General features: G+C 41.2%; 1 protein-coding gene across 1 annotated transcript in view; it reads left to right on the plus strand.

The window, feature by feature from the left end:
* T265_12835 (hypothetical protein) overlaps nt 1-7,474 on the plus strand; it is a gene marked incomplete at both ends in the record, with an annotated part of 7,883 nt that extends 409 nt beyond the window's left edge. The window contains one exon of the mRNA XM_009165796.1: nt 7,366-7,474. Coding sequence (XP_009164060.1) covers nt 7,366-7,474 — 109 coding nt within the window. The remainder of the gene's footprint in view (nt 1-7,365) is intronic.
* Nucleotides 7,475-12,916: the final 5,442 nt, after the last annotated feature.

Here is a 12,916-nt window from a genome sequence, read left to right on the forward strand (position 1 = left end):
AACACTCTTTCACCAATCTAGATGACTGTCAGTACACTGTTAGCGAGTGACGGGTCGGTGGTCGTGTGTTGAGTAGTGTTGCGCGTATGAGCTTCCAGTCGAAGCTGAAGCTCTATCAGGATTGATTTTTCGGTCGGCCTGTCCTATGCGCTGGGCTGCTATCCTATATCCTCTTTTGTAGATGAGCTTGGCATCCCACAGTGTCGCACTATGCAGTCACCTTCGTCCTTCACCTTGGTATATGGGAACACTTGAGGATCTGAAATAATGGTACTCCATCGACACACTAAAATGGATCGAATTTACGCGCCATCAGGTGCAAAATGTCAGCATCCCACCCGGGATCCTTACGGAGAGTCGAACGTGGGGTTATGGGATAAAGAAAGAGGAAAAGAATTAGGATCAAGTCAAGAGTGATCACAAACTGGAATCCAAAGAAGTCAAGGTCACTGATCACTCTAGAGTTGACTAAAGAAAGAGAAGTACGGTGACCAAGATAAAACTATCAAGTCATTCATGAATCAGGGCACAGGATAGCAGATCGATCAAGTGACCTAACAAGCAATAGTGGTGGCATGTCCGCTTCGGCAATCAACACGTATATTAGGACACACGCAACACTAATGAGCGTACAACCATCTATCAATCGCTACGCTTCACTCCGCTCCCAAAAAGCTGACGATGTCACGCCGATTGATGAAGGGAACGTTTGCAATCAAAGTGTTCAGCGCAGCGAACAGACCAACGCCCATTATTTCTATCATTTATAACGGCGCTTACTAAAGGCTTTGATACCCATCCAGCAAACAATTTATATTTTGTGGGCTTTCGAAGTGGTCAACAAGATATAGTCTTCCAGCTGACCGCGGCAGATAGGAGATTTTCATGAGCCCTGCTTGTTAATTGCTCGGTGATTGAGAAGTAGAACATTTTGTGATGACCTGTTATGACTGTAGGAACGTAATCCCACCTCGCAGTGTCATTTTTCGTGTCCTGTTCTGCTCTTACTAACATGCAACTTCTGGGTGCGCAGCGACTAGTACAGATGTACTCGGCTTATGTGTATCCGTATTTCACATTATCATTACATTATTACACAGTATAATATACATCACAATATACATATGTGTTATATTATATACGGGTGGATTAACCATGCTTTCGTCCGTCAACGAAATCAATCATGAGCCTTGCATCCTTCTTTGGTAAACATAGTGTGTGAATTGGAATTGTTTCCGATTTATCAAATAACGACTTTTGGAGAGTTGGCTTACTTGAATCAATTTTCTTAAAAGAAAATCATCCGCAAAAAGAGCCACTGATGCTGAAGAGTTTTCAGCAACCTTGTGAGTAGTTTCCTTTATAAAAACATACTGCTATATCTCGAATATCGTGCCAACTGAATCATGAGGCGGCCTGTGTGCAGCACATTCAGTTGGATGACATCATAAACGAGAGATCCAATTGAGTCTCCCGTTAAAAACCAAATTGATTTGCAAATGATTGTATTTCTCAAAGCTGTTGATGTCCTCTATTCTCTCACGAGTCTCATAGGCTAAACACAGTATGGCGCAGATAACAACACAACGTTAATTGATTTGAAATCCAGAAGTGTGGCCACATCCATTATGGCAGACGTAATCCTGCCAGTTGTTCTCCAGTAAGCAAGACTACATTCGTGAGGAAACCTACCTGTTTCAAATCGAGTTACAGTTTCCCTTTCATATGAATCTTGCACTTAAAAATAGCGTCAGTAATTGGCATTCACGTTTTTCGGGACACATGTATCAGCGCCCTAATTAGCTCCCGTTTTGTATGTCAGCCAACCTCAAAATAATTTTTAAACTGCACAGACGGGAAATAAGAATGACGACTAAGTCGGGGAGCCCGTTAAATTCTGGAAGTTGACTTCCAGGCTGGCTGTTAAACCTCAAACACACAAACTCGTTGAAGTCAAAAAGGCCCCAACTGTAGTTATATTCTGAGGTCTGTCACTGCACCAGTGGAATCAGGTGCAAACAAATTGTGACGTCAGTATATATGTAAGTGCATACGTAAGTATACACTCAAGTACGTACGTATGCACCTAAGTAAGTACGTAAGTAAGTGCGTAAGTAAGTAAGCAAGTAAGTAAATAAGTAAGCAAGTAAGTAAGTAAGTAAGTACTTAAGTAAGTACGTAAGTGTGTACTTAAGTATATACGCGAGTATATAATGCTGCGTGTAATGACCGGCGTCCAACTAGTAACATAAGTGATTTATGGCAGCAAAAATCTAGTTCTACGGCCTGTCTACCAGTTTTTAATCCAACCTTGCGTAAATCATTTCACGGAAGAGATATCACTGCCAGAGGAGTTTTTCCTACACGCCAGTGCATAACTAGAAATTAGGATTGCTTCTGGTCCACTGGTGAATTAGTATCCTCATTTGTCAAGTAATTCCGGATGGATCAAATACAATTTTCAATGATGCTACGAATGCTTGCCTCTTGAATAGTATGATGGCATGATAAGAACAAATCACTTTGAAGGTTTTGGTCACGTGACTTTGTTCAGTGTGTGATTTCTTGTTCGGTTCGATATGCATTTGTACGATCTTAGATTGTTATGCTGAATGAAGATAAAGTAAACGAGAACGTCTCAAGTTACTTGCAACAGATCTTTGCTAACCCCTAAATTGATCGTCAATACAGAGGATGAGCCATCGTTAACTCAGTATATAGTTTGGAAACAAATTTAATGGCAAAAAATCCCAAAACGCGTTTTGAAATTGTTTGGGCATCCACGTGACTGAAAGTCCCACCGTAGAATTTATCTCGTCAACTTGTATGCATTATTATTAACTCGTTACGATCAATAAACTTTTCCATACTTCAACAGCAACAGTCTGATGAATTGTAGCATGAACGTTTGTCAAAACGAACAACACAATTTTCCGGTAATTTCGCTGACCGCACATCGGCTTCCGGTTGCGGTATCCTTCAATGTTAACCCGAAATATTTAGAAACACAAACTCCCTTCTGTATGTTGTGCACAGTCCTCAGTTTTTAACTGATATCCAAAAATCCCAGGAGAGAGATGGATTTGTTCGTTTTACGTAGCCTTTGATTTTCCATGAAAAGCAAATAGATCTAGTTCTTTGAGCTTCCTTAAAAAATGACTTTCAGAATGACTCATTTGCGTGATCCATAAGCATGCGTTTATTCCACCAGTGTAAAAATCACCAATCGATCGTAGATATGGAAGCGTTAAAATTCTATGCTTTTTGTCATGAAAAATATGTGAATACGTTGCATTTATAACGCGTGAACTGAATCAAATCTCACCACCACGGGACGGTTGGTCTCCGTCCGAATCCAAAAATGGGTTTATCATCGAAGGAGATCTTCAGTCTGGTTTGTCTATTCAAATCCTATTCCTATGACGTTCACTACTTGCCTTAGCCTTCTTCAGAATACCATTTCTTCGCTTATTAGTTTTGTGCTTTTCTGGTAGTTTCACTTGTATTGTGCGACAAAGTAGAGCGCACGGGGGATTCAGGAACTAAAGAAAATCAGAAACTCGGACGCTGAGTAGATTATTATGACGAACTGGCTATATGTTGCATAGCTTTGCAGAATGAATTCTGGTTGCCGGATAGTATAGTAAATTCAAAGTGTCTGACAACGGGGTATGTCCGCTGCTAGGCCACACGGTTAGAGAATCTTGGCCAGATGAGCAATTAAGAGAGTTTGGGGAAAACGTTTCAAGATCGAAAGGAAATCCTGCTACGTTTGCAGTCGCAATCGAATTTTCCGGCGAGAATTCTCTAAACTGCGCCTATTCTCCAAAAACTCATCATCGTTTTATATTGGTTCTCCAGCGTAGCAGCTTTCCGCTGTTTTAGGCGCCGAGGTTCGGTCAGATTAGGTCATTCCAAGTTATAAAAGACACCAGATGAACTATATTTTGCAAAAGTTTTGGTTGATTCTATACTACTTATTTCAACAAAACAGTCCCACAGGGTGGTCGTGAAGTGTAAACTTTGTCAGGAGAGGAAAACCCAACGCCATACGGTTTTATTTGATAACCTTTTAGTTCAAATGCTGGATGGCATGCCACTCATCTCGTTTGTGTTCTGACTCACGAAATCCAACACTCTAATTGGTGGCATCCTCAATCAGTCGGTACCAGAAGCTGAACACTATACAACATTATCACGGTGGAACAGAAATGAAATGGAATCCAGCTTGGGTGCTAGTCATGGGTGTCTTGCATCTATTGATCGCAACATTCATTCATTTATTCAAACGTGTCCGTACGCATCCGAGATGTTGTGACCACGTGCCATGAAAATTTTAGTTCTTTATACCCAATAATTCTAAAGGTAGGGTCCGTCTGGAAATAAAATCTCAACAAGGGTAAGTGTAGAAAGGTCAGTGGGTCGGGATTCAAACTGTTTATGTCGCAAGGAGACTCACTTTTGGGAAGGGAGCAGCTGGCAGGTTGGCGCAAGTTCAGAGGACTCAAAAGTATCCCGTAAGCACAGAGAGCCAGATTTAATAGTAGAATTCCGACGACCTCTGCTGTGGACACCGGTCTAAATCAAGCTGTCTAGAGGGCGAAATTGGAACGCACTGACTTATCCCGCCGCCTAAACGCGATGCTGCCCCCCCTCCCCAAAATATGATGAGCTTCTAATTTTCAACCAGGTTCTGGTTAGTAGTGGAGTTAGAACTAACGCAAACGTCAGCGGTCATATACGTCTTGGGGTGACGCATGAAAGCAGCATTCTTATTGGTATCTAGGTTGTAAACACGAGTATATTTTGACCCTGTTTCTGGGATACAAAACTACCAAACCGACTGCAAGGACCAGTCCCAGTTTACAGCCTGCAAATATTTTGCCAAAGAATTTCTTCAGAATAGCAAAAGCGAACAAGTTAGCTAAATGTTATGTTCACATTCAAGAACAGGCTTCACATTACGGTTTACTGAGCTGAATTTTCTCAAGAATTCAGTTGGCACATCCTCTGGTGGCACAAATACATTATCCCCTCTGTTGCCGTAGAGTGTGAATTGCTGGATGGACTTGCTCAGCGGTTGTGTCAAACCGACTCATTAATAAGCCTCAAAAAGCTCGACTCTGATTGAAACAATGTTGATCGCTGACTAACTTAAGAATATTATAATTCAACTTGCCCTTTATGTGAAAATGAGCACTGGTTCCGTCACAGCCGATAGAAAGAGGCCAGTGTACATGTCACTGTTGTCTATAGGTTTGAAACTTAAATGACACATTGAACTGCAATCGGCCTGAGGCAGTGTCATGACACATTGAACTGCAATCGGCCTGAGGGAATGTAGAGATGTGGATGATCACCGTATAACTGTTTTGTCACGGTTGCTGTTCACTGCTATAGTGAGAGTGGCGTTAGTGAACTGCGACAAATGATCCTGGCAGTAAATTTTGTGCAATGTATAACGAGAAGCTTTGTGTATTTATGTTCTTTACACTGTACCAAGCTCTTGGTGATCTCGTTAATAGTCACGCCACTCTCGTTTGAGTGGTCGTCTTCCTGTTTTGGCGTAATTATTCCGGTCAGTCCACACCGAAGGGAAGCACCGGACTCGAACTTCGCTCTTATTAGAGCGTTCACAGCTGTGCATATCCAATGGCCGTGCCGGGATTCGAACCCCGGACATCTGATATGCGAGGCGAGCGTGTAAACACTACTCCACCAACGCACGTTGGACGCATCTGAATTATCACGTCTGAACAGGCGAACGCGTTCATACTTGAGCGCTGTGATTGGTGTGCCTGACTCATCTGACAACAACCCAGTAACTGTCCTGGTTGGCCGCAAAATTGGATCCCGGCTGTCATTCACCTAATTGTTATCTAACCGCCTTAGCACGACCACATCAGACCCCATCAAGAAGTTACGTACAATATAAAGAATAATGATTGATGTCTAATACCACTGCTAAATCGCACATGGTTCCAAAGAGTAAAAGCGACTTTTCAACATTGCTACACATTGTGAATGCCTGGCACCAGTTGCTAGCAGTTCGCACAGTTCCACTAAACTACGGCGGTTGTTGTGGCACACTGCTTAACAAGTTCATACGTTCAATCGTACCTCTTATATTTTCCGGATAATGAAGGATACGGTTGAATACCTTCTTCAAACTTCGAGTAGACGCCCAATGTGCAGCAGAGCAAATCATATTGCGAGTTCCACGAAGACTCACATTTCGGCCACAGATGTTATTCCTTGGAAGCATTTTTACTACTGAAACACCGGAAAAAATAGGCATTGGTCAGTATTTACTGTGTCAAACATTAACTGAAAAAATCGTTAAAAACATTTTGGGTAGATTCTGAAGTAGAACTGAGTGTTATAACATTCTGTATTAAAAACGTCAACTGTGGTCAGACGACTTTATTCATGAACAGGTTTTCAGGGGATCATTGGATACCATTTTTTCTGTACTTCCAGGCAGATAGAAAATTACCCACTATAGAAAAATATCGTTTGTTTGTGCTCATCATTTCCTTAAAAAACAATTCAAAGGTATTGTTTTTAGAGGTTGATAAAGTATTTACAAACAAATGAACGTTAGCAATATAATTTTTCAGACAAGGTTTTGCGTAAGGGCAAGAACTAACCAGAAGGAATGTTCTCATGAATTTTAGCATTGTAAATTGGATCATGAATATTCGTTATACGCTACTCATAAGGTTGCTGCAAACTTCTCGACAGCCCCCGACCGGTTTTACCCTACTTGGGGCTCATCAGGTAGGTGCAGTAGTCGAGTTTCCGTCAACCGTTTGTTCTGTTTGAAACCAAATTGCACGCAGTTAGCGAAATACACTGATTCGAAAACTAATTTGGTTCTGAGAGAGACTCACCTGGAATCCGACTGAATCTCTCGGTTTTGATGTTTCCAGGATTGTGAATAGTTTGAATTTAGTGAAGCTGAAAGGCCTACATGATTAATTAGCAAGTTCGCAACAGAGACCTTCACTTCGTCGACAGTAGCAAAGGAATCCTCAGCTATGAGACGATATCGATATTATTATTTTTTAGTTACTATTTTTATCTTATTATCAATAAACGAAAAAGACTGCAATATAATCAATCATTGTGAACCTTACAACTGTACTCTATGGTTGTCTTTTTCTGAAATCATATTATCCAACTCGACCCCTGAAAAGTATCAAACACGCCGCAAAAATAAATGTGCAGTATTTGTAGAAACCAAAGACTGTTGCATGCAACTATTCTTGGACTTGATGCTCTCGCAGATAGTAATATGTACATTTTTTTCATCGCTGAGCTATTTATACTCACCTGCTTTAATTTATTTGCATGTGTTTACAGAAAACGTTCCCAACTAAGGGTGAGAAATGTGCAACTGAGTGACTCCGGCAATTATTCTTGTATTGGATCGAGCGAAAACGCCGAACTCAGCAGATGGGTTTATGTCACAGGTGAGTTCATTGTCCGTCGGTGACTTTTTCAGGGTTTCACATACGAAAATATGTGTAGACACCGCATTGACTGTAGGGAGATGTTTCATATTTGGCTCAGTGCAAACCTGAAAGGTACGGCGTAGGACATCAATGAGTAGTAACCATCGAAGTATGTCAGTGTTCGATTGATAAGCAATATTTTAATGTACCTGATTGAAGATGACATCATCCTGTCTTTATTCTGAAACCTTCGTTGTTGGGGACTCTAGTCTACGTCCACATGTGCTAATGTTGGAACAAGGAACATGAGGATAGTATATTGTCAAACCTAGTGAAGTAAACGACTTTTAGGTCATATAGCAAAACAACTAAATTCCCCGTGGACCCATAAGCACAATCCAACGCTCGCCACGCAAACGTCACGAGTTCGTTCTGTTCACTTATTTAAACCCCAGTAATTTCGGTTTACTCCAAGAAGCGCGTGAAAAATCGAGTTAAATTTTTACTTTCAAATTAGGTTTAAATCTAGCAGGTACCCGCATAATATTGGATACGTTGTTTCAAGTGGGATTTCTCAAAATTCCCATTTTGTACACAACAAATGAGTGATTGGCTTTAGCTCGATCGCCTACGATGTATTTAGATTCCCCTTTATGACTTAGATTGATAGTTGACGCGCAGTTTGGTCTAACAGATGATGTCAACCTATGGCGCGGAGCTGGAAAGCACTTTATGACCTTTTCGTCCTTATTGAAAGCTATCAGGCAGTTCCAAACCCGCGAACTCCTTGCTAGCGTTTAGAAACAGAAGCGGTCGACGAACATCATCCAATCAGCATCGCGCTCAAGTGAACAAGGATGATTATTCCCACTGCAGCTGAAACATTTGTACAATTCTTCTTCTTTGCTTATTGACTTAAATCAATTTTAAATGCAGGACCGAATCGTGAATAAAATTGTCTGGCGTACTGATATTTAGAGCAAGACGGAAAACGGCTCACAATGAGGACTGATCCAAACGTTATGTTTACCTCCGAAATGGGTATTCTTTATTTCAGTAGCCGTCTAACAGGTAGATTCACATTTGAATTTTCTGGCTGAAAGATGAACAACTGGTGATCCACCCCTCTTAGCTGGAAGGTTAAGGGTTGAATCACTAGTCGGGAGGTGGTGGGCTGGAAACTCACCGGAATTTCATAGGGTGCGCACTTCTGGTGATTTATACTCCGGGAAACCCCTGAACTGTTTCCTGTGTCGAAAATCTTTACTCGCTGGACGAACCACCGTTAAATTTTATAGATCTTTTCGTACAGCGAAATTTAATAAAGGTATTTTTCTAACGGACCAAGGAATGAAATAAATGATATAACAGTAATGAAATGTAAAATGAACAATAGGCAGGAAGTAAGTTACACTAAACTTCGCCGGCTTTATTTCTTTCAGTGTTGTCGAGATCGAGTGGAGGTGGTCACTGCCAGTGTTGACCATTGAATCGATGTTTGTGTTCCTATGTCTAGTATCCTTCAGTATACTTCAGTAATATTTTAGAACTATCAAACACATGCGGAACACTACTAAGTTCAGGCTTGAAACCCCGTAAATGTGTGAACGTGAATCACACAGAGAGGCTAATCGTTTTGTCGCTCTTCATGGAACGTTTATCAAGCCGATTATCATGTCCTACAAAATGTTGTTCTATACCCAGTTCACACCCGTTTATGAAAAACACTCCAACGTACACTGGCTTGCGCAGTGCCTTAAACGCAGGCTTGTGATTCCGGAAGTTCTGACTTGATCATGTTGACAATGAAATTCTTTCAGCAGTAATAATTACTCTGACAATGAAATTATTTCAGCAGTAATAATTGCGGAACGACTACTAAGCCACGGCTCGCCGCGCATAAGACTATGCAGTTTTTTGCTTCAGTTAGACAAGCAGTCGAGAAAGGGGCGGTTCCGCCATCATCTCTAAAAACTTTTTTCCCGTTTTGTGACATTTAACCCTTCACCTTTAGGAAAACCTTGCCAAGCTAGAGTAGCGTTTAAAAAGGTTTCGTCTTGAAACTTGGAAGCGACAAGACACAAGTGACCGGGGCATTGGTAAGTATGTAGTGTCGTTCGATTCTGCAAAAAAATGGAGAAAGAAAACAGACTGAAAAGACTTTTTCGTTCCAATTTGTATAAATTTTATCCAAGTCAATATGTTATCCTTCAAACTAGGTCACTTAACGGTGCGCATAATTACTACCGAATAAAAGAATGTGTGCAAATGTGTTGCTTTCCTTAGCTGCCAGATCACAGAGATCATTGAACTTGAGTCAACTACAAACAAACAGACATTTTAAGCAGTGAGCTTGTTACGCGAGGAGAAAATTCATTAAGCGCAAAACTTAACGAAATACACTCATTTGCGAACAAATTTGGTTTTGTGAGAGACTCACCTGGGATCCAGCTGGATCTCTCGTTTAACGTATTTCTATGTGGCTGAATGTACTGCATTGGGCCACCTTATGTTTTAGTTTGTGGAATATTCCAGAAATCGCAATACATGTATAGACGTAATGCACTACTCATAAGGTTGCTGAAAACTCGTCGACAGCCTACACCTATCAGGTAGGTGCAGCCCCCGAAGTTCTGTCAACCTTATGTTTACCTGAAACCATATTGCACAAACTTAGCGAGACGCACTCATTTGCAAACAAATGTTTGAGTGACTCACGTGGAAGAGGGGCGAAACTGGTCATGGACTGTTGAAGAATTTTCAGCAAACTTATGAGTAGTGCATTACTTTTAAACGCAAAACTTCTTACACGACCAAACATCTATCAGTAGAAATACTACTGAATTGATATATGTCCCTGATGCCGGTACACTCGTTGGACGGCACTCAAAGTAGCGACAAAAGGCTAACTGTGGCTAGCTTTGAACAAATTTTCGTAGCTAGTTTGTCCTTCCAATGAAACATTAACATTTGCTGTTTGGTTTCAAGAGCTTAAAATTACGAACAAGTGCAACGTTTGGCGTTACACTATTGCTATTTAAAAATGACCAGATTCTATTACTAAGGTTGTAGATCAGAGCTGAAACAAATGACACCAAAACAGCCAGACTCAAACAAATCCCCAAAATCAATGGGATGTTCGGAATAAGTGTATTTGTACAAAATGACTGGAAGTTTTATCTCAGGAATCATCAAACTCGGCAACAGTGATGGGTGACGCAAATTCTGTAAATGCAGGATCATTGGCCCCATATCCTGTTTAAGAGTGTCCAATCACACTGCTGTTTCAGCTACTTGTAGGCAAGCGGTTGAGTTGAAACTATCAACCGGCGGTTCGTGAATTCCAAAAATCTCTGACTTTCGTGTGATGCGCGATGGGCAGGATTCCAAATGAGAATAGAAGAGCCCTACATTGTCTCTCAGCTTAGTCCTAAGAAGGAATTTCTATACAATATCCCGATGATAATTCTGTTATACGTGGTTTTCCGCCGTGCTAAATAGAAGTCTGTTTTGGACTGTAAAATCACTTTGACACCCGGTAACTTGTTTTCATAATTGCCTAGACCGTTAGGCCTGGGGTTTCTCTGACCGGCAGCTTAGGAATCACCTAGGCCCCACCTGGATTGTAAAGGACACTATCGAGGCCCTATCCTAAACTTTGGAGTCGACTAAGGCGCGGAATGCTAGTAATCCAGTCTGAATTTTCACTTTGGCTCAAAGTGCCATAAAACCTTTCCAAACCCATCCGGCTACATGCGACTTTACCGTTAAAAGCATCATTGTCGAGGTTACTCCTATCTGCAACTGGACATCCAGAGTCGTAAGTCTGTGAGTTACTTTTCCCCCCGTCTGCTATCGTTAACGGGTTTTCCTCCCTTTTATTCTGGTTTTCACACGCATCAGGCCATGTTTGTGCTTTGGATGCTTGCCTCGTAATAAAGTGTTAATTTTTAGGGGAACACGTGGAGACTACAGATTCTGGATCACGTTGATTCACACTAATATTAGTTGAGAATTACCGAAGAGGCCAAATCATCAGAAAATAATTAATAAATATCGCAAGCTACATGTAACTCACCGTCCATCGTCAGGAAGTTTAAAGATGTAGTCGGCATATATTTCCCGGTGAACTGCTTAAGATGTCGGCGCGAAAATTGAACAATTACCAAATATATTTGTTTAATATGAATCTGATCGGTCCCTGTTCCCAGACTGGACCAGTAGAGGCGTTTTTCACATGCTTACATGGAGATTCTCACCTTTGAGTGAACTCGAAAGATTAAAGATACGAGTCATCGAAAAACGTACTTCTAACTTTAGGTATACTCAAGTTAGCTCAGGGATTCTGCCTTGTCACAACATACTTTAAAATGGCTAGACTGGTTCTCGAAACACGCTTCTTCGCCTCAGTGAACATGATGGAAGAATCACTCGACCGTGGATGTGTAGATGGGATAAATTAAAAACAATTACAATGATCGAAAGTGTCAGTACTAGTCGAACGAACAGGTACACTCAGTTTGGTGCGTGTTGCGATACACGTTTCCGAACAGAGTCGTTGCAAAAACTTGCTTGATGAAAGGACTGTTCAATCTGATTTGACATCCAACTCAGTAGAAATATAGTATTTATTTTGCTATGCGTTTTCGTTTTACGACTTTTCTCTTCAAAAGCAATCTGCCTGAGGTAAAGCAGAACACTTAATATAAGTTCGCACGAACCATGGCGAATTGCATTCCACAGTTGACAACTGGTTTTCGGAAAGACGTTCATAATGGAAACACCCATCAACTCGTTGTCAGTTCTACCTGTCCAATGGACAAGTCGTCAAAAGATCCGTGAAGCTAGACAGACTTTGTCAATTAAACCTTCAGAAGCACGAAAGAATTCATAAGAAGACTGTTGCTTGAGACGAATTCATGCAAGCCCAGTTTGTGTTGTGTCAAAGGTTTAAAATACACAAATGTCAAAACTTCCAGAAGGCTGTGAATAGAAATGCATCTGATGTGTTGTTGGGTGACTTGTTCTAGTAAAATCCCCCGTGTCGAGACATGATGAACAGTTTGCATCACTTTTTTCCAAAGTTGGAGCACTCCTGTACGAATTCATGCAAGCCCAGTTTGTGTTGTGTCAAAGGTTTAAAATACACAAATGTCAAAACTTCCAGAAGGCTGTGAATAGAAATGCATCTGATGTGTTGTTGGGTGACTTGTTCTAGTAAAATCCTCCGTGTCAAGACATGATGAACAGTTTGCACCAATTTTTTTCCAAAATTGGAACCACTTCTGTCTGTCCGCAGCAGTCGTACTGTGCTGTCATGCAGTGAAAATGGAAGCATTACCGTCTATCGAGGTGCAGAAATCATCGTAATGCCAGAAATGGGAAAAAGAAGGGACTTTCAATCCGTCCAAATGAGTCCTAACATCCCGGAGAATTTCGTACCATTGTGTAACAGCAGC

Source organism: Opisthorchis viverrini (genome assembly GCF_000715545.1).
Source record: "Opisthorchis viverrini unplaced genomic scaffold opera_v5_18, whole genome shotgun sequence".
Classification (NCBI taxonomy): Eukaryota; Metazoa; Platyhelminthes; class Trematoda; order Opisthorchiida; family Opisthorchiidae; genus Opisthorchis; species Opisthorchis viverrini.